Source organism: Stegostoma tigrinum, chromosome 19 (genome assembly GCF_030684315.1).
Source record: "Stegostoma tigrinum isolate sSteTig4 chromosome 19, sSteTig4.hap1, whole genome shotgun sequence".
Taxonomy (NCBI): domain Eukaryota; kingdom Metazoa; phylum Chordata; class Chondrichthyes; order Orectolobiformes; family Stegostomatidae; genus Stegostoma; species Stegostoma tigrinum.
This window is the reverse complement of record NC_081372.1, coordinates 287172-310050: the sequence shown is the minus strand read 5'-3', so window position 1 is coordinate 310050 and position 22879 is coordinate 287172. Positions and strand designations below refer to the sequence as shown.

Below are 22879 nucleotides of genomic sequence, written 5' to 3'. Positions count from 1 at the left end.
CTCTGTCCACCCTATCGAATCCTCTCATCATCATTTATGTCTCTATTAGGTCACGGCTTAATCTTCTTCTCTCTAACGAAAACAGCCTCAAGTCCCTCAGCCTTTCCTCATAAGACCTTCCCTCCATACCAGGCAACATCCTGGTAAATCTCCTCTGCACCCTTTCTGGTGCTTCCACATCCTTCCTATAATGTCGGTACCAGAACTGTACACAATACTCCATGTGCAGCTGCACCAGAGTTTTGTACAGCTGCAACGTGTCCTCATGGCTCCAAAATTCAATCGCTCTACCAATAAAACCTAACATACCGTACACCTTCTTAACAACCCTATCAACCTGGATGGCAACTTTCAGGGATCTATGCACATGGACACCAAGATCTCTGTGCTCGTCCACACTACCAAGAATCTTACCATTAGTCCAGTATTCTGTATTCCTGTTACTCCTTCCAAAGTGAATCACCTCACACTTTTCCGCATTAAACTCCATTTGCCACCTCTCAGCCCAGCTCTGCAGCTTAGCTATGTCCCACCGTAACCACAACTATCCACAACTCCACCGACTTTAGCAAATTTACTAACCCATCCTTCTACGCCTCATCCAGGTCATTTACAAAAACGACAAATAGCAGTGGCCCCAAAACAGATCCTTGCGGTACACCAATAGTAACTGAACTCCAGGAAGAACATTTCCCATCATCCACCACCCTTTGTCTTCTTTCAGCAAGCCAATTTCTGATCCAAACCGCTAAATCACCCTCAATCCCATGACTCCGTATTTTCCGCAGTAGCCTACTGTGGGGAACCTTATCAAACGCCTTACTAAAATCCAAATGCACCGCATCAACTGGTTTACCCTCATCCACGTGTTTGGCCACCTTCTCAAAGAACTCAATAAGGTTTGTGAGGCACGCCCTACCCTTCACAAAACCATGTTGACTATCCCAATCAAGGTTAGTTTTCAGACGTTTCGTCACCATTCTAGGTAACATCATCAGTGAGTCTCCAGCAAAGCACTGGTGTTATGTCCTGCTTTCTATTTATCTGGTTAGGTTTCCTTGGGTTGGTGATGTCATTTCCTGCGTTGGTGATGTCATTTCCTGTTCTTTTTCTCAGGGGATGGTAGATTGGCTCCGAATCACTGTGTTTGTTGATGGAGTTCCGGTCGGAATGCCATGCTTCTGGGAATTCTTAGACCTAGAAGCGTGGCATTCCAACTGGAACTCCATCAACAAACACATTGATTTGGAGCCAATCTACCATCCCCTGAGAAAAAGAACAGGAAATGACATCACCAACGCAGGAAATGACATCACCAACCCAAGGAAACCTAACCAGATAAATAGAAAGCGGGACATAACACCAGTGCTTCGTCAGAGGCTCACTGATGATGTTACCTAGAATGGTGACAAAACATCTGGGAACAAACCTTACAGCTCAGTGAACCAGCTCACATCTCGAACACAATAAAGACCCACTCTCTTGTGGACTGAGAGGACGAGAGTGCAGTCTTGGAGGTGAAAGGAGGACGTCGGGTTGGCTGTGCACCCTTGCGACCAGTGGATCTTAATGCTGGCTTCGGCCTAACGCTGGTTCAGGGGAGCAGCCAACCTGCAACGATGGCTGCGGCAAGTGCTCGTGCCCCAGGTCAGGGGGTCCGGAACACCATCCGTGTTTCCGTAAAGAAGGTGGATGAAGGTGCACCTGTGGACCGCACCTTCTTCGTGAAGAGGGTCCTGTTGGACTGTTGTGGGTTTGCTGCTGTGGACATTTACTGCCTGCAGGATTTCCCCGGAGGGGGTTTTTACGATGTGACCTTCCGGAGTGCCAAGCTTTGCGAGCGCTTCCTGGAGGTTTTCAAGGAGAAAGGAGGTGAGGGCCCCCTCTCTGTATTGACCGCTGTCCCACTGTTTGTGATGCCAGCGCAGAGGAGCCGTATGGTGACTGTACACATGTACAACCCGCATGTGCCAGCAGTTGATGTCCTGACCTTCCTCGGAAGGTATGTGAAGGTGGAAGGGGACCTAACTGACATGGTGGACCCCTTTGGCATCTGGACGAGTAAGAGGCAGGTCAAGGTGACGCTGAGGATGGGCGCAGACGGGAATGTCGCACACCCACCGTCCAGCTTCGCGATCGGCGGGAGCAGGGGCTACCTGACCTATGCAGGGCAACCTAAAGTCTGCCATGCCTGTGGTAGGTCAGGTCACATGGCGGCCGACTGCAAAGTCACCATCTGCAGGGAGGAGGGACACCTTGCAAAGGTTTGCCCACGAGAGAGAAGCTGCAACCTTTGCGGGGAAGCGGGCCACTTCTATAGGGCATGCCCGCGGCGGGGTACCACCTACGCCCAGGTCGCCGGCAGGGGAAATGCGGGGCCAGCCCCCCCGGAGGAGAGGAAGGCACCAGGGCCCAGCAAGGACCCCACTAATGTGCAGGAGGGCCAGGCCGTGCAGGAGGGCCCAGCCCTGCAGGATGGGCCCGAGGCCAGCAAAGCACCCCTGCAGGCTCCGATCCCCCCCGACAACCCGGAGCCACTGGAGGCGGCGACAGGCGACCCAGGGGAGTGGACTACAGTCCGGAAAGCGAGGAGGAAGGTGCGTCGACGGGCCCAGGAACCGCAACAATCAGGAGGGAAGAGACAGCTACAGGGGGGCTATAAGAGCTCCTCTGACGAGGAGGATTCGGAGAGGGCCCACCCGAAGCAGAAGTTAAAGGTCTCGAGGGGGAAGGAAAGCAGCACCCCGCTTCCAGGTGACGGGAGGCACCCTGAGGCACACTCCGACACCCAGTCAAGTGCCGCTGGAGCACTGGAGGGCCCCCCGGAACTTCCAGGCGGGAAGGAGGAAACAGCACGTCCCCAGCCTGATCCGGAGCCGGACCCTCCTGCCTCCGCACCCCTGACGGGGGGATGCCACCCGGAAGGCAGCACAGACGGTTTCCTGAGCCCAGAGAGCGTCCAGCAGTTAGCCCGGGCAATGGGCATGAAGGGACAGATGGAGGGGCTGGACCTTGGACTTGGGGAGGGTACTGCGGTCACTGCCCACAATGGGGGTACGAATTGCGAGCATTAATGTGCGCAGCGTCAAGTCAACCGCGAGATGTGTGTCCACGTTGGCCTACCTGACCACCATCAAGGCGGACCTCCTGTTTCTGCAGGAGTGCGGGATACCGCACCTCGGCAGGTACGGGAAATGGTCCGGCGCCTGGACCTGTGGGCCTTCGATCTGGTCGGGGGGTAACGACTGTCGCTCCTCGGGCCTGGCTATTCTGCTGCGGGGGCACAACTTCGCCATCTCTCAAGTTCAGGAGGTGGTGGGGGGGCGCCTCCTAGTGGCTGACATCACCTACAGGAATGCTCCCCTGAGGCTGATCAACGTGTACGCCCCAGTGGTACGGAGTGAGCGGTTGGACGTCCTGCAGCGGCTTCCACCCCTGCTGGCTACGTCCAGGCCGGTCATCCTAGGCGGAGACTTCAACTGCATCATTGATGCAGATGGAAGATCCGGCGTGGGGACAGCAGGTGGGGGGAGTCAACTGGACGTCACGTCCAGATTCCTGATGGGCACGGTGAAGGACGCCAAGCTGCTCGACGTCTTCAGCACCCCTGCAGACGGAGCGCAGCAGAGGTACACCTGGTCGCGGCCAGACGGGTCTATCCGCTCAAGGATAGACTTCCTGTTTGTGTCACGGACGTTCTCGGTCAGATCCACTGGTGTCGAGCCAGTGTTCTTCTCTGACCACTGCCTCCTGTTGGCCGACTGTCACTTACAGGACGACCAGCCGGCCGGCAAGGGGACGTGGAAGCTCAACACGACTCTGTTGACCCCAGAGAACGTCGAGGAGCTTAAGAGGGAGTACACTGGTTGGAGAACCGTGAAACCCCTCTTTGAGTCTCCAGGTGACTGGTGGGAGACGGTGAAGGAGAACATCAAGAGGTTCTTTGTCCTCAAGGGTGTTCAGAAGGCAAGAGAGAGGCGGGGAAAGCTGTCGCGACTCCAGAAAAGGGTGCAGAACCTGCTCCTTCTGCAGTTGATGGGGGTCGATGTCACGGAGGACCTCCGCGAGGTGAGGGGCCAGCAAGCCTCGCTCTTCGCCGCGGAGGCCTCCAGGATAATCTTCCGGTCCAGGGTCCGCTCCGTGGAGCAGGACGAGACGTGCTCGCGTTTCTTCTTTCAGAAGGTGCACAAAGAGAGCTCTGTGCTTAGCCGGCTGAAGGAGGACGACGGCTCGGTGACGTCGTCTCGGCCCGACGTTTTGAGGATCAGCAGATCCTTCTATGCCGGACTGTACGACACGAAGCCCACGGACACCACGGCCTCCGAGTCGTTCCTGTCGTCTATCACGGAGGTCTTAGACGACGGCACGAGGGAGTGGCTGGACCGGCCGATATCCCTGGACGAGCTGGCCAGAGCCCTCAAGTCCTTGCAGAGGAATAGGACTCCCGGAAGTGATGGCTTACCGGTCGAGCTGTATTCTGCTCTGTGGGGCCTGGTCGGCCAGGACCTGCTGGAGGTGTACGATAGTGCGCTTCGGGCAGGGGAAATGTGCAAGTCCATGAGGAAGGGCATCATCACCCTCATTTACAAGAGGAAGGGGGAGAGGGAAGAAATTAAGAATTGGCGTCCCATTTCACTTTTGAACGTGGACTACAAAATCCTGGCCAAGGTCATTGCCAACCGGGTCAGGTCTGTCCTGGAGTCGGTGATTCACCCTGACCAAACCTGTGCTGTGCCGGGCAGGAAGATCGCTGAGAGCCTCGCGCTCATCAGGGATACGATCGCCTACGTACAGGACAGGCGGGTGGACACCTGCCTCGTCAGCCTGGACCAGGAGAAGGCCTTCGACAGGGTCTCTCATGCTTAATGAGGGACGTCCTCTCCAAATTGGGGTTCGGGGAGGGCATCCGCAATTGGATCCGGCTGCTCTACGCCAACATCGTTAGCGCAGTCTCGATCAACGGGTGGGAATCAGACAGTTTTCCTGTTAGATCTGGAGTCAGGCAGGGCTGCCCGCTCTCTCCTGCCTTGTTCGTGTGCTGTGTGGAGCCCTTCGCCGCCTCCATCAGGAAGGACGTGAGCCTGAGGGGCGTGACTATCCCAGGCAGCGGAGGCCTTCAGGTCAAGACCTCCCTGTACATGGATGATGTCGCCGTCTTCTGCACCGATCGTCGGTCGGTGAGTAGGCTGTTGGACATCTGCGGCCAGTTTGAACTGGCCTTGGGTGCCAAAGTCAATAGGGGTAAGAGCGAGGTCATGTTCTTCGGGAACTGGGACGACCGCTCCTTCATCCCCTTCACCGTCAGGACAGACTACCTGAAGGTGCTGGGTGTTTGGTTTGGTGGAGCTGGGGCATGCACTAAGACTTGGGAGGAGCGTATCTCCAAATTTAAGCAGAAGCTGGGCAGGTGGACGCTCCGGTCCCTCTCCATCGCGGGTAAGAACCTGGTTGTCAGGTGCGAGGGGCTTTCGGTACTGTTGTATGTGGCGCAGGCCTGGCCTATTACCTGGACCTGCGCCGCTGCGGTCACCCGGGCCATCTTCCACTTCATTTGGGGGTCGAGGATGGACCGGGTCCGCAGAGATACCATGTACAAAGACCTGGGAAATGGGGGAAAGGGCGTACCGAACGCCACCCTCGCCCTGACGGCTACCTTTGTGTGTGGCTGCATCAAGCTGTGCGTAGATCCTCAGTACGCAAACACCAAGTGTCACTACTTACTGAGGTTCTACCTGTCCCCGGTGTTGCGAAGGATGGGCCTGGCCTCGTTGCCGCGGAACGCTCCGAGTAGTTGGACCGTTCCGTACCACCTGTCCTTCGTGGAGAAATTTTTGAAAGGAAACACCTTTGACCACAAGGCCGTCAGGCAGTGGTCAGCACGTAGTATCCTCAGAACCCTTCGGGAAAAGGAGAGGGTGGATCCCGTCGTGTGGTTCCCCATGCAGACTGCCAAAGTCGTTTGGCAGAATGCCTCATCGCCAGAACTTTCAAACAAGCACAAGGACATTGCTTGGCTGGCGGTGAGAGGGGCTCTGCCAGTGAGATCCTTTATGCATGCCCGGAATCTCTGCACCACCGCACGCTGCCCTCGAGGTGGCTGCGGGGGGGACGAGACTGTTGATCACCTCCTTCTGGAGTGTGCCTATGCGCAGGAGGTCTGGAGGGGGATGCAGTGGTATTTGTCGAGGTTCGTCCCGAGCAGCTCCGTGACGCGGGACTCCGTGCTCTACGGGCTGTTTCCGGGGACGCACACCGAGACCAACATCAACTGCGCCTGGAGGACCATCAATGCGGTGAAAGACGCTCTTTGGTCTGCCCGCAACTTGCTGGTCTGCCAGCTGAAAGAACTGACCCCGACCGAGTGTTGCAGACTGGCGCACTCCAAGGTCCAGGGCTACGTGCTGAGGGACGCGCTAAAGCTTGGGGCAGCCGCCGCCAAGGCGCAGTGGGGAAAGACCACCGTATGAGCCCCCTCGTCCAGAAAAGGGAAAAGAATCCTATCTGGTAACTGGGCCCAGCTGGCGCCTTCCCCAACTGGTCAGGGGGCCAACTGGGACTGTGCGGGGTGACGACTGCTGGGGTATTTTCTTTGCTTTGTTTTTTTTTTTCTGTTTTGTTTTTTTTCCTTTAGTTGGTGTATGTACCCCCTGGGTAACCCGGAGCGGCTTGCATGACTGGGTAGGTGTGTAAATATGTTTTATTTTTTGTACATCTTACGAATAAAGTATATTTTTTCAAATAAAAAAAAAAGTGACGAAACGTCTGAAAAATAACCTTCCAGCTTAGCGAGCAAACTCACATCCAGAACCTCAACCTGAGCTACAAATCTTCTCAAAACTCGCTATCCCAATCAAATTATTCCTTTCTAGATGATTATAAATCCTATCTCTTATAATCCTTTCCAACACTTTACCCACAACCGAAGTAAGGCTCACTGGTCTATAATTACCAGGGTTATCTCTACTCCCCTTCTTGGAAAGTGGACAACATTTGCTATCCTCCAGTCTTCTGGCACTATTCCTATAGACAATGACGACATAAAGATCAAAGCCAAAGCCTCTGCAATCTCCTCCCTGGCTTCCCAGAGAATCCTAGGATAAATCCCATCTCGCCGAGGGGACTTATCTATTTCCACACTTTCCAGATTTGCTAACACCTCCTCCTTACAAACCTCAATCCCATCTAGGCTAATAGCTTGTATCTCAGTATTCTCCTCGACATCACTGTCTTTTTCCTGTGCGAATACTGACAAAAAATATTCATTTAGCGCCTTTTTGTCTCTTCAGACTCCACGCACAACTTCCTACTACTGTCCTTGACTGGCCCTAATCTTACTCTACTCATTCTTTTATTCCTGACTTACCTATAGAAAGCTTTAGGGCTTTCCTTGATCCCACCTGCCAAAGACTTCTCATGTTCCCTCCTGGCTCTTCTTAGCTCTCTCTTTATGTCCTTCCTGGCTAACTTGTAACTCTCAAGCGCCCTAACTGAGCCTTCACACCTCATCTTTACATAAGCCTCTTTCTTCCTCTTGACAAGAATTTCAACTTCTTTAGTAAACCATGGTTCCCTCGCTCGACCACTTCCTCCCTGCCTGACAGGTACAATACTTATCAAGGACACGCAGTAGCTGTTCCTTGAACAAACTCCACATTTCAATTGTGCCCAGCCCCTGCAGTTTCCTTCCCGATCCTCAATCTTGCCTAATCGCCTCATAATTGCCTTTCCCACAGCTATAACTCTTGCCCTGCGGCATATACCTATCCCTTTCCATCGCTAAAGTAAACGTAACCAAATTGTGATCACTATCACCAAAGTGCTCACCTACCTCCAAATCTAACACCTGGCCTGGTTCATTACCCAGTAGCAAATGCAATGTGGCCTCGCCTCTTGTTGGCCTATCGACATATTGTGTCAGGAAACCCTCCTGCACACATTGGACAAAAACTGACCCATCTAAAGTACTCAAACTATAGCGTTTCCAGTCAATATTTGGAAAGTTAAAGTCCTCCATAACAACTGCCCTGTTATTTTTGCTCCTACCTGGAATCATCTTTGCAATCCTTTCCTCTACATCTAGAACATTACAGCACAGTACAGGCCCTTCGGAGATCTCTGGAACTTTTCAGAGGCGTACAGAAAACTCCCAACAGGGTGACCTCTCCTTTCCGGTTTCTAACCTCTGCCCATACTACCTCAGGAGTCAAGTCCTCATCAAACATCCTTTCTGCCACCGTAATACTTCTTTGACTAACAATGCCACACCTCCCCCTCTTTTACCACCTCTTCCCTGATCTTACTGAAACATCTAAACCCTGGAACCTGCAACAACCATTCCTGACCATGCTCTAACTTTGTCTCCGAAATGGCCACAACATCAAAGTCCCAGGTACCAACTCATGCTGCAAGTTCGCCCACCTTATTCCGGATACACCTGGTGTTGAAGTAGAAACATGTCAAACTACCTTCCTGCCTGCTCGTACACTACTGCGACCTTGAAACAAAGAACAAAGAAAATTACAGCACAGGAACAGGCCCTTCGGCCCTCCAAGCCTACGCCGATAAAGATCTTCTGACTAACCTGTCATCTATTTTCGAACGGTCTGTGTCCATTTGCTCCCTGCTCATCCATGTACCTGTCCAAATATATCTTAAAAGACGCTAACGTGTCTGCGTCTACCACCTCCGCTGGCAACGCATTCCAGGCACCCACCAACCTCTGTGTAAAGAACTTAACCTTATTTATGGCCTCACTACTCTCAACCTCCTGTTCACTGGAGCTACAATTCAGGTTCCCATCCACCTGCTGAATTAGTTTAAACACTCCCAAACAGCATTAGCAAATTTCAGCCCCTGGGATATTGGTACCCCTCCAGTTCAAGTTTAGACCATCCCATTTGTAGGGGTCCCACCTACCCCAGAATGAGCCCCAATTATCCAGATATCTGAATCCCTCCCTCTTGCACCATTCCTGTAGCCACGTGTTCAACTGCTCTCTCCCCCTATTCCTCACCTCACTAGCACGTGGCACGGGTAACAAACCAGAGATAACAACTCTGTTGGTTCCAGCTCTCAGCTTCCACCCTAGCTCCTTGAATTTCTGCCTTACATCCCCATCCCTTTTCCTACCTATGTCGTTGGTGCCAATGTGGACCACGGTTTGGGGCTGCTCCCCCTCCCCCTTAAGGATCCTGAAAATACGACCCAAGACATCACAGATTCTGGCACCCGGGAAGCAACACACCAACCGCGAGTCTCCCTCGTTCCCACAGAATCTCCTATCTGTCTCCCTAACTTTGGAGTCCCCAGTGACTAACGCTCTCCTCCTCCCCCTTCCCTTCTGAGCAACAGGGACAGACTCTGTGCCAGAGACCTGTACGCCATGGCTTACCCCTGGTAAGTCGCCGCTGCCCCCCTCCCCCCCACGAGTATCCAAAACAGTATACTTGTTATTGAGGGGAACAGCCACAGGGGATCCCTGCACTGTCAGCCTGTTCCCTTTCCGTCCCCTGACTGTAACCCTTCTACCTTTTACTGGTACCTGAGGTGTGACCACCTCCCTGTAACTCCTCTCAATTAGTCCCTCAGCCTCCCACATGATCCAAAGCTCCTCTAGCTCCAGCTCCAGCTCCAGTTCCCTAACGCGGTTTGCGAGGAGCCAGAATTGGGTGCACCTCCCGCAGATCAAGTCAGTGAGGACACTAGTGGTGGCCCTTACCTCCGACATTCTACAGGAGGAGCATGTAACTGCCCTGGCACCCGTTCCTCTGTCCTAAATTCACACACATACTATTGAAGAAGAAAAAAAATAGTAATCCTACCAAATCAGCGCTCAGATCCTTTTATTTTGGTTAGAGGAGGAGGATGGGTGGGAGGGAGACACTACCTAAATAGTGTTTTGGGTAAAGCAAACTCCCAAATATATCACCTCCTGCTGCACGAGGTGAGTTTTTATACCCAAAGAGAAATGACTTTACCTTCCTGTTGGCACTCTGGCTCGCACTGCTGCCACCGAAAACAAGAGTGCGGCATCTATTCAGCGCTGACTCTCTGACAGTGCAGCACTCCCTCAGTACTGACCCTCCAACGGTGCGGTGCTCCCTCAGTACTGACCCTCCGACAGTGTGGTGCTCCCTCAGTACTGACCCTCCGACAGTGCGGCACTCCCTCAGCACTGACCATCCGACAGCGCAATGGTCCCTCAGCATTGACCCTCCGACAGTGCCCACTCCCTCTGTACTGACCCTCCAACAGTGCGGCACTCCCTCAGTACTGACCCTTCGACAGTGCAGCACTCCCTCAGTACTGACCCTTCGACAGTGCAGCACTCCCTCAGTACTGACCCTTCGACAGTGCAGCACTCCCTCAGCACTGACCCTCTGACAGTGCGGCATCTACTCAACGCTGACCCTCCGACAGTGTCCGACAGTGCGGCGCTCCCTCAGTACTGACCCTCCGACAGTGCGGCACTCCCTCAGTACTGACCCTCTGACAGTGCAGAACTCCTTCAGCACTGACCATCTGATAGTGTGGCATTCCTCAGTAATGACTGTCCACTAGTGCAGCAATTCCTCAGTACTGCCCTGGTGTGTTAGCCTTCATTTTTGTACTCAAACCTTCAAGTGGTACTTGAACTACTTTTAAACCCACTGTGTTTCGTAAAATTTGCTGATGAAACGAAAGTAGGGAAATAAGTTATAAGGAGAATACAAAGGATCTACAAGGGGACATCGAAAGATTAAGTTTGGCAGTTGGAATATAATATCCGTAAGTGGGCCAATCTTTTCTCTAGTCACCCTCTTGCTCTTTATATATGAATAAAAGACTTTGGGATTTTCCTTAGTAATAAAATGTGAGGCTGGATGAACACAGCAGGCCAAGCAGCATTTCAGGAGCACAAAAGCTGACGTTTCGGGCCTAGACCCTTCATCAGAGAGGCTCTCTGATGAAGGGTCTAGGCCCGAAACGTCAGCTTTTGTGCTCCTGAGATGCTGCTTGGCCTGCTGTGTTCATCCAGCCTCACATTTTATTATCTTGGAATTCTCCAGCATCTGCAGTTCCCATTATCTTTTGGGATTTTCCTTAACCATGTTTGCTAAAGATATCTCATGTCCCCTTTTAGCCCTCTTAATTCCTCGTTTCAGATTCACCCTACATTTTCTTTGTTCTTTAGCGTCTTTTAAGATATATTTGGACAGGTACATGGATGGGCAGGGAGCAAATGGACACAGACCGTTAGAAAATAGATGACAGGTTAGACAGAGGATCTTGATTGGCGCAGGCTTGGTGGGCTGAAGGACCTGTTCCTGTGCTGTAGGTTTCTTTGTTCTTTGTTCTCTTTGTACAGTCCCGATATCCTTCCAAAGCTTCATCTGTCTTCAGTCACCTAGACCTTATCTAAGCTTCCTTTTTCTTCTTAGCTAGTCTCACAATTTCACCTGTCATCCATGGCTCCCTAATCTTGCCATTTCTATCCCTCATTTTCATAGGAACATATCTCTCCTGCACGCTAATCAACCTCTCCTTAAAAGCCTCCCACATATCAAATGTGGATTTACCTTCAAACAGTTTCTCCCAATCGACATTCCCCAGATCCTGCCGAATCTTGGTATAGTCGGCCTTCCCCCAGTTTAGAACTCTTCCTTTAGGACCACTCTCATCTTTGTCCATGAGTATTGTAAAACTTACAGAACTGTGGTCGCTATTTCCAAAGTAGTCCCCTACTGTACTTTCGCCCACCTGGCTGGGCTCATTCCCCAACACCAGGTCCAATATGGCCCTTTCCCGAGTTGGACTACATACATACTGCTCCAGAAAACTGACCTGGACACTCCTCACGAATTCTCCTCCGTCTTGTCCCCTAACACTGAGTGAATCCCAGTCAATGTTGGGAAAATTAAAATCTCCCATCATCACCACCTTGTTTCTCCTACACCTTTCCATTATCTGTTTACATATTTGTACCTCTATCTCACGCTCGCTGTTGGGAAGCCTGTAGTACAGCCCCAGCATTGTTACTGCATCCTTCCTATTTCTGAGTTCTACCCACATTGCCTCACTTCTTGAGTCCTCCATGGCGCCCTCCTTCAGTGCGGCTGTGATATTGTCTTTGACCATTACTGCAACTCCTCCACCCCTTTTACCTCCCTCTCTATCCCGTCTGAAGCATCGATATCCTGGGACATCTAGTTGCCAATCATGCCCCTCCTCAACCAAGTCTCAGTAATAGCAATAACATCATACTCCCAGGTACCAATCCAAGCCCTAAGTTCATCTGCCTTATCTACTACACTTCTCGCATTAAAACAAATGCACCTCAGACCACCTGTCCCTTTGTATTCATCATCTGCTCCCTGCTCTTCCCTTTAATCACACTGACTTCATTATCTAGCTCCCTACAGGCTTTAGTTACTACCTCCTTTCTGTTCAATAATCTGCCCAATATTTGGTTCCCATCCCCCAGTCACATTAGTTTAAACCCTTCCCAACAGCGTTAGCAAAAGCACCCCCAAGGACATTAGTTTCAGTCCGGCTCAGGTGTAGACCGTCCAATTCATCCTGGGTATTCTTTCATTTCTGCACTGACTAGCACGTGGCACTGGTAGCAATCCTGAGATTACTACCTCTGAGGTCCTACTTTTTAACTTGGCTCCTAATTCCCTAAATTCTGCTTGTAGGACCTCATCCCGTTTTCTACCTATATCATTGGTGCCTGTATGCACCACGACAGCGACATGCCAAAATAAATGAAGGCTGCTCCCTCTTGAGGTAAGCTTTTTAAAATGGGAAAACTTACCTTCCTGGCAGCCTGTTGGTGCTCTCTCTCTCTCTCGCTCCTCCCGAAAATGAAGGTCGCTCCTGCTCGAGGTAAGCTTTTTAAAAGCTTATTGTAGTTATTTATCTCAGTTTTATTAAAGCCAAGAACTCTTTACCTATCCAGCCTTTCTTTCATTACAGCGAGTGTATGGAGCAGTAAATAATTCCTTCTGTATTGTTGCAGATTTTCAACTCAGAGCTAGAGATAGAATTCTCTAACTTTGAAGATTGGCTGTATATCTTCCCACTGTACCGAGGTAAAGCCAATGGAAATGAATTTGGAGATAAAGTTGATGATCGCATGATGGGCAAGTACAAGGTCAGCTTTGTTATTTGTTTAGTAATTTAGCAACTTGCTCAGGCCCTGACTACTAACTGGAGAATCACTTGTGATTATTGAATTCGAATGTTCCTGTTTGTCATGTCTATCTCCAGCAAAATCAACGATAAAGTGCATGAAGTTTAAACTCTAAATGTATTCTTCAACATCACGTAGGCTCTTACGTAACAATTTTCTTAAGCCAAAAGGAGTAGGAGCAGGCATAAGGCATTTGTTCCTTCAAGCCTGATCTTTTTGTGGCTGATTCCTGACCCCAGCTCCACTCTACCTTCCAATTCTCGAATCCCTAGATTCTGTAGTCTAACAATGCATTAATCTCGGCCTTGAATACACTCAGTTATTAAGCATCAACTGCTCTCTGAAGTAGAGTATTTCAAAGATTCACAAGCCTCTGTGAAAAAAACGATTCCCCTCATCTAAGCCTGAAGTGACTGTCCTTTTATTTTGAGATAATAGGTTGTATTTTCCTGGGATTGAGCCAACTCCAAATCCCTCTGAAAATGGCAGGCAAAATCTACTCCAGGATTCTGTCCTATCGCCATTCCTAGCGATTGCAGTCTTCATCTGTGTGAGATAAGGGTGTAGGCTGTGAACCTATGGTCTCCACTTTCAAATCCACAAAAGAAGAGAACAATAATGGATGACCCTTCCTGGATGTAATGGTGTAACGTAACAACAACAGGGAACTCCAGACCAGCATACACAGAAAGACCACACAAATGGACCAGATACTTAATTACACCAGCAACCTCCCAACACCCATAAACGGAGCTGCATAGGACATTATTTAAATGAGCCACAATACACTGCAACAACCTGGAACTGCACAAAGCAGAACAGGAGCACTTATACAGAGTTTTTAAACAGAATTGATACCCAAAAAGCACAATCTGCTGTTACCTCCGTGACAGACCACAACAAGAAGACACAACACAGCCAGACACACCAGTCACTCTGCCATACATCAGGGACATATCAGAGATGACCACAATACTACTCAGATTCTTAGGTATCAGTGTAGGCTACAAACCAACAACCACCCTTCAACAGCTGCTGACTAATGTAAAGGATCCCATTCCACGACCAATAATACCAATGTAATATACTAAATACCATGCAAGGATCATGAGAAACGTTACACAGGCCAAACTGGAAGAAAACCACAGGGATCTTGGTGTCCATGTACATAGATCCCTGAAAGTTGCCACCCAGGTTGATAGTGCTGTTAAGGCGGCTTACGGTGTGCTAGGTTTTATTGGTAGAGGGATTGAGTTCCGGATCCATGATGTCATGCTGCAACTGTACAAAATGCTAATGTGGCCTCATTTGGAATATTGTGTGCAGTTCTGGTCACCCCATTACAGGAAGGATTTGGAAGCATTGGAAAAGGTCCAGAGGAGATTTACCAGGATGTTGCCTGGTCTGGAGCGCAGACCCTATGAAGAAAGGCCGAGGGACTTAGCTCTGTTCTCATTGGTGAGAAGAAGGCTAAGAGGGGATTTAATACAAGATGATCAGCGGATTAGATAGGGTGGACAGTGAGAGTCTTTTTCCGAGGATGATGACTTCAGCTTGTATGAGGTGGCATAGCTACAAATTGAGGGGGGATAGATTTAAGACAGATGTCAGAGGCAGGTTCTTTACTCAGAGAGTGGTAAGGGTGTGGAACGCCCTGCCTGCCAATGCGGTTAACTCAGCCACATTAGGGGCTTTTAAACAGTCCTTGGATAAGCTTATGGATGATGATGGGATAGTGTCGGGGGGTGGGCTTAGATTAGTTCACAGCTCGGTGCAACATCAAGGGCCGAAGGGCCTGTTCTGTGCTGTACTGTTCTATGTTCTATGTTCTAAAACTGACAATAAAGATACACTAACACCAACTGGCCACCAAGAGACACGACCAATTGTCACTGGTCTCAATACACATGGACAATAAAGGACGCAAATTTGACTGGGACAATGCATCCATAATAGCACACGCCAAACAGAGACATTCCAGGGAATTTTTGGAGGCCTGGCATTCTGACTGGAACTCCGTCAACAAACACATTGAACTGGACCTGATGTACAAACCACTGAGAAACAGAACCGGGAGTAATACCAACCGCCCCAGCAAACCGAGGCAGATAAATAACAAGCCAGACAGAACACCAGCGCTTCACTGGAGGTGCACAGATGATGTTACCTAGCAAGGTGATGAAACATCTGAAACCAAACACACCGACTCAGCGAGGAAGCCTACAACCTCATAACTTTACACTTACGTGAGGAATAAGAGAATGATCAAAGAAAGAGTAGGGCCGATCAGGGATAGCATAGGGAACTTGTGTGTGGAGCCTGAGGAGGTAGGGGAAGCCCTAAATGAGTTTTTTGCTTCTGTCTTTACGAAAGAAACGAACTTTGTAGTGAATGAAACCTTTGAAGAGCAGGTGTGCATGCTGGAATGGATAGAGATAGACGAAGCTGATGTGCTGAAAATTTTGTCAAACATTAAGATTGACAAGTCACCAGGCCCGGACCAGATTTGTCCTCGGCTGCTTTGGGAAGCGAGAAATGCAATTGCTTCGCCACTTGCGAAGATCTTTGCATCCTCGCTCTCCACTGGAGTCGTACCTGAGGACTGGAGAGAGGCAAATGTAATTCCTCTCTTCAAGAAAGGAAATAGGGAAATCCCCGGCAATTATAGACCAGTAAGTCTCACGTTTGTCGTCTGCAAGGTGTTAGAAAGGATTCAGAGGGATAAGATTTATGACCATCTGGAAGAGCATGGCTTGATCAAATACAGTCAACACGGCTTTGTGAGGGGTAGGTCATGCCTAACAAACCTTATCGAGTTTTTTGAGGATGTGACTAGAAACGTTGATGAGGGTCGAGCTGTGGATGTGGTGTATATGGACTTCAGTAAGGCATTTGATAAGGTTCCCCATGGTAGGCTCATTCAGAAGGTCAGGAGGAATGGGATACAGGGGAACTTAGCTGCTTGGATACAGGATTGGCTGGCCAACAGAAGACAGCGAGTGGTAGTAGAAGGAAAATATTCTGCCTGGAAGTCAGTGGTGAGTAGGGTTCCACAGGGCTCTGTCCTTGGGCCTCTACTGTTGTAATTTTTATTAATGACTTGGATGAGGGGATTGAAGGATGGGTCAGCAAGTTTGCAGACGACACAAAGGTCGGAGGTGTCGTTGACAGTGTAGAGGGCTGTTGTAGGCTGCAGCGAGACATTGACAGGATGCAGAGATGGGCTGAGAGGTGGCAGATGGAGTTCAACCTGGATAAATGCGAGGTGATGCATTTTGGAAGGTCGAATTTGAAAGCTGAGTACAGGATTTGTCCTGGGTGGAAGGTTTGCTCGAGTAGTTCGAGAGGGTTTAAACTAGTATGGCAGGGGGGTGGGAACCTGAGCTGTATACCAGAGGTGAGCGTTGATGCAGGTGAGGCAGTAGCAAGAGGTAGACCAGCTAGTGGGAAGGATTTTCCTGGGAAGGAACCAAGGGATCGGTTAAAGTGTGTTTGCTTTAATGCAAGGAGTATCAGGAATAAAAGTGATGAACTTAGAGCATGGATCAGTACCTGGTGCTATGATGTTGTGGCCATAACAGAGACATGGGTTTCTCATGGGCTGGAATGGTTGCTGGATATTCCAGGGTTTAGAACATTTAAAAAGAATAGGGAGGGGGGAAAAAGAGGAGGGGGTGTAGCACTACTAATCAGAGAGGGTATCACAGCTACAGAAGCTTCCATTGTCGAGGAAGATCTGCCTACTGAGTCAGTATGGGTGGAAATTAGGAACAGCAAGGGAGTAGTCACCTCGTTAGGGGTTTACTACAGGCCCCCCAATAGCAGCAGGGAGATTGTAGAAAGCATAGGTCGACAGATTTTGGAAAAGTGTGGACGCAGTAGGGTTGTTGTAATGGGTGACTTTAACTTTCCTAATATTGATTGGAACCTCCTTCGAGCAGAAGATTTGAATGGAGCTGTTTTTGTAAGGTGTGTTCAGGAGGGTTTCCTAACGCAGTACGTTGACAGGCCGACGAGGGGAGAGGCCATTCTAGACTTGGTGCTCGGAAACGAGCCGGGGCAGGTATCAGATCTTGTGGTGGGAGAGCATTTTGGTGATAGTGACCATAACACTCTCTCATTCTACATAGCTATGGAGAAGGAGAGGATTAGGCAGAATGGGAGGATATTTAATTGGGGAAGAGGAAACTATGATGCGATTAGACACGAGTTAGGAAGCATGGACTGGGAGCAGTTGTTCCATGGTAAGGGAACTATAGACATGTGGAGATGGTTTAAGGAACAGTTGTTGGGAGTGATGAGTAAATATGTCCCTCTGAGACAGGCAAGACGGGGTAAGATAAAGGAACCTTGGATGACGAGAGCGGTGGAGCTTCTAGTGAAAAGGAAGAAGGTAGCTTACATAAGGTGGAGGAAGCTAGGGTCAAGTTCAGCTAGAGAGGATTACATGCAGGCAAGGAAGGAGCTCAAAAATGGTCTGAGGAGAGCCAGGAGGGGGCACGAGAAAGGCTTGGCAGAAGGAATCCGGGAAAACACAAAGGCATTTTACACTTACGTGAGGAATAAGAGAATGGTCAAAGAAAGAGTAGGGCCGATCAGGGATAGCATAGGGAACTTGTGTGTGGAGCCTGAGGAGGTAGGGGAAGCCCTAAATGAGTTTTTTGCTTCTGTCTTTACGAAAGAAACGACCTGTGTAGTGAATGAAACCTTTGAAGAGCAGGTGTGCATGCTGGAATGGATAGAGATAGAGGAAGCTGATGTCCTGAAAATTTTGTCAAACATTAAGATTGACAAGTCGCCAGGCCCGGATCAGATTTGTCCTCGGCTGCTTTGGGAAGCGAGAAATGCAATTGCTTCGCCACTTGCGAAGATCTTTGCATCCTCGCTCTCCACTGGAGTCGTACCTGAGGACTGGAGAGAGGCAAATGTAATTCCTCTCTTCAAGAAAGGAAATAGGGAAATCCCCGGCAATTATAGACCGGTAAGTCTCACGTCTGTCGTCTGCAAGGTGTTAGAAAGGATTCTGAGGGATAAGATTTATGACCATCTGGAAGAGCATGGCTTGATCAAATACAGTCAACACGGCTTTGTGAGGGGTAGGTCATGCCTTACAAACCTTATCGAGTTTTTTGAGGATGTGACTAGTAAGGTTGATGAGGGTCAAGCTGTGGATGTGGTGTATATGGACTTCAGTAAGGCATTTGATAAGGTTCCCCATGGAAGGCTCATTCAGAAGGTCAGGAGGAATGGGATACAGGGGAACTTAGCTGCTTGGATACAGAATTGGCTGGCCAACAGAAGACAGCGAGTGGTAGTAGAAGGAAAATATTCTGCCTGGAAGTCAGTGGTGAGTGGGGTTCCACAGGGCTCTGTCCTTGGGCCTCTACTGTTTGTAATTTTTATTAATGACTTGGACGAGGGAATTGAAGGATGGGTCAGCAAGTTTGCAGACGACACAAAGGTCGGAGGTGTCGTTGACAGTGTAGAGGGCTGTTGTAGGCTGCAGCGGGACATTGACAGGATGCAGAGATGGGCTGAGAGGTGGCAGATGGAGTTCAACCTGGATAAATGCGAGGTGATGCATTTTGGAAGGTCGAATTTGAAAACTGAGTACAGGATTAAGGATAGGATTCTTGGCAGCGTGGAGGAACAGAGGGATCTTGGTGTGCAGATACATAGATCCCTTAAAATGGCCACCCAAGTGGACAGGGTTGTTAAGAAAGCATATGGTGTTTTGGCTTTCATTAACAGGGGGATTGAGTTTAAGAGTCGTGAGATCTTGTTGCAGCTCTATAAAACTTTGGTTAGACCGCACTTGGAATACTGCGTCCAGTTCTGGGCGCCCTATTATAGGAAAGATGTGGATGCTTTGGAGAGGGTTCAGAGGAGGCTTACCAGGATGCTGCCTGGACTGGAGGGCTTATCTTATGAAGAGAGGTTGACTGAGCTCGGTCTCTTTTCATTGGAGAAAAGGAGGAGGAGAGGGGACCTAATTGAGGTATACAAGATAATGAGAGGCATAGATAGAGTCGATAGCCAGAGACTATTTCCCAGGGCAGAAATGGCTAGCACGAGGGGTCATAGTTTTAAGCTGGTTGGTGGAAAGTATAGAGGGGATGTCAGAGGCAGGTTCTTTACGCAGAGAGTTGTGAGAGCATGGAATGCGTTGCCAGCAGCAGTTGTGGAAGCAAGGTCATTGGGGTCATTTAAGAGACTGCTGGACATGCATATGGTCACAGAAATTTGAGGGTGCATCCATGAGGATCAATGGTCGGCACAACATTGTGGGCTGAAGGGCCTGTTCTGTGCTGTACTGTTCTATGTTCTATGTTCTATGTTCTAGGATTAAGGATAGGATTCTTGGCAGCGTGGAGGAACAGAGGGATCTTGGTGTGCAGATACATAGATCCCTTAAAATGTCCACCCAAGTGGACAGGGTTGTTAAGAAAGCATATGGTGTTTTGGCTTTCATTAACAGGGGGATTGAGTTTAAGAGTCGTGAGATCTTGTTGCAGCTCTATAAAACTTTGGTTAGACCACACTTGAAATACTGCGTCCAGTTCTGGGCGCCATATTATAGGAAAGATGTGGATGCTTTGGAGAGGGTTCAGAGGAGGTTTACCAGGATGCTGCCTGGACTGGAGGGCTTATCTTATGAAGAGAGGTTGACTGAGCTCGGTCTCTTTTCATTGGAGAAAAGGAGGAGGAGAGGGGACCTAATTGAGGTATACAAGATAATGAGAGGCATAGATAGAGATGATAGCCAGAGACTATTTCCCAGGGCAGAAATGGCTAACACGAGGGGTCATAGTTTTAAGCTGGTTGGTGGAAAGTATAGAGGGGATGTCAGAGGCAGGTTCTTTACGCAGAGAGTTGTGAGAGCATGGAATGCGTTGCCAGCAGCAGTTGTGGAAGCAAGGTCATTGGGGTCATTTAAGAGACTGCTGGACATGTATATGGTCACAGAAATTTGAGGGTGCATACATGAGGATCAATGGTCGGCACAACATCGTGGGCTGAAGGGCCTGTTCTGTGCTGTACTGTTCTATGTTCTATGTTCTATGTTCTCATCCACAACCCGAGCTATAAATCTTCTCAATAACTTTAATGTAACTATCCCTTAACTGTCCCCTGAAATGGTCAAAAAAGCCACTCATTTCAAGGGCAGTTAGGGATGGGCATTAATGTTGTACTGGCCCCAACCCATGAGAAAGTGAAGAAAATAAAAAGTGCTGGGGTTTCTTGGGTTGGGGCTTTGCTATTTGGGTTTTGGTTTATCAGACTGGTAGGGATGGGTGGGAGCTCAAGTTGGGGTATATTTGGATTTATCTAATTTTGTTTCTGTTTTTGTTTAGGGCTCCTTCCGAATCTACCCAAATGATGAAGCAGAAGCTGATTTTAAGATATTACAGGGTATCCCAAAGAACAGACCAATCAAAGTTCTTGTCAGGGTTTATGTGGTGAAAGTGAGTACAACTTCTCACTGGATTTTACAAATTTGCATGGCCACAATATAATGTGTTAGACTAATGAATGAAATGGAGCCTCTTTAATCTAACTCTGAATGTATTTATTTTCCCAAAGAAGCTTTAAGAAAGAGTGGAGTTTAAAGGCTTCCGTTTAGTGTGTTTAGTAACAGGGGTAATTTAATTGAGTGGGAGAGTGGTAGGTGGGAACTCTTGACAGTTTATACTCATGTCTGTGACTCACCTGTGCAACTGGTATTATCTCAGTGCCAGTGGGGAGCTTACCACATAGAAACCCAAGATGGAAACCTCATTCGAGCTGCTTGTTTTTGGGAGAAGGGCCTTCTCATTCAGTCCTACTCAGAGCCTGATTGAGCCACACCTTCCAACTCCTACTGCTACTTCCCCCATTACCCCTAGCATAAAATCTGTCCTGCCATCCTCATCTGTGGTCTTGGGATCGGCAATTATATGAAGCCTCAGGCTAATGTCATACTAAAAGCAGGCATCACCTCCTGGGTGGAGCTATTGACACTGCTGTCTGAAATCTGCCATCCTTAACTGGCCTGGCCTACATGTGACTCCAGACCCACAGGAATGTGGTTTACTCTTAACTGTCAGTTAGGGATGGGCAATAAGAAGTGCTGCTGGGTCAGTGCTGCTGGGTCAGTGCTGCATACATCCTGGGAATGAATAATGAAAAAACACATGACTGAGTGGTCAGCAGTTCTTGGCAGGGAACTTCTATTCCTGGCGAAGCCCACCACAGTCCAGTGGTATACTTTTCCTGAAAGTAAAGATACAAGACTCTTGCCAGTGGGTAAAACTACCACCATTTCCATTAAATATCGTCCACGGCACAGAAAGTCGGAATCTCATTGAAAAATCTACAATATGTAGAAATAATCCTTAGAGCTTGGCCTGGAATTTTTGCGAGCCAGATAGCCATTATTCCAGTGTCGGACTCTGTGGAATTCCCTATCACAGCACACTCTAAGAAATTCCCAGAAAATTGAATTTCCCATTAGACAAACCCTCCACACTTGAAACCGTCTGAAAATATCCATTTTTAATTAGAGATAGCAAGAACTGCCAATGCTGGAGTCTTCAGAAGAAGGGCCCCAACATGAAATGTCAACTTTCCTGCTCCTCTGATGCTGCCTGACCTGCTGTGTTTCTCCAGCTCCACACTGTGTTATCTCCATTTTAATTAGAGTTTTTGGAGGGTTCCAATGAGGTTAATGGCTGAGGCGTAAATCTAGAAGCAGGGAAGCCTTTTGACAACTTTTTAAAACATTGGTTAGGCCACAGATGAAACAGTGTTTGTATTTTTGGTCACCACAATATCAGAAAGATGTGATTGCACTGGAAAGGGTACAGAGGAGATTCACCAGGATGTTGCCTGGGATAAAAAGTCTCAGTTATAGGATAGGCTGGGTTTGTTTTCCCTGGAGCAGAGGATGCTGAGGGGGGATCTAAATGAGGTATACAAAATTCTGAGACCAGAGGACATACGTTTATGGCGAGGAGTAAACGGTTTAAAGGGGATCTGAGGAAAAAAACTTTCACCCAGGAAGTGGTTGCAGTATGGAACGTCCTGCCTGAGAAAGTAGTGGAGTCAGATACTGTCGTACCATTTAAGGAGCATCTGGATGAGGTTTTAAAATGCTCGGGCACAGTAGGTTATTGACCAAGTTGGGGTAATTGGAATGAGTGTGCTTTGGTGTTTGTTGGTTAGCATTGTAGGCCGATTAGCCTGTTCGACTATTGAATACATAGCTTAACTCTTGAATTAGTATTAAACTGTCCCCATATTTACCTCTTGTTAAGACCATACCTTTACACCCCAAGGGAGCTATCACCCCTCCCAATCATCCCCTCCAGACCCAACACCTATTCTCCCCTCATGGGATGGCACCTTCTCCAACCTACCCTCACTCCAGATTCACCATCCTCTTGTCTCACTATGGACTCAATCTCCCTTTGGCCTCCCCATCCATTAGTCCAGACCATACAGCTTCTACCCACCCTGAGCTCCCATCACGTACCTGCCCTTTTCCACCTTACACCCAACAACCTACCCTGCTAGCACCAGATTTTCAGGACTCCTTAACCATCTCCTACTCACCTTGGGTGACACTTAGCTCAGTTGGCTGGATGGCTGGTTTGCAATGCAGAATAATGCCAACAATGTTAGTTCAACTCCCACACTGACTAAAGTTACATGATGAACTCTCCT

At 49.0% G+C, this 22879-nt stretch overlaps 1 protein-coding gene across 1 annotated transcript in view; it reads left to right on the top strand.

Annotated features, from left to right (window-relative positions):
• Positions 1–22879, top strand: part of fer1l4 (fer-1 like family member 4) — a 253912-nt gene that overhangs the window by 169205 nt on the left and 61828 nt on the right. Inside the window, exons 34-35 of the mRNA XM_059652665.1 lie at positions 13001–13135; positions 20530–20640. Coding sequence (XP_059508648.1) covers positions 13001–13135; positions 20530–20640 — 246 coding nt within the window. The remainder of the gene's footprint in view (positions 1–13000; positions 13136–20529; positions 20641–22879) is intronic.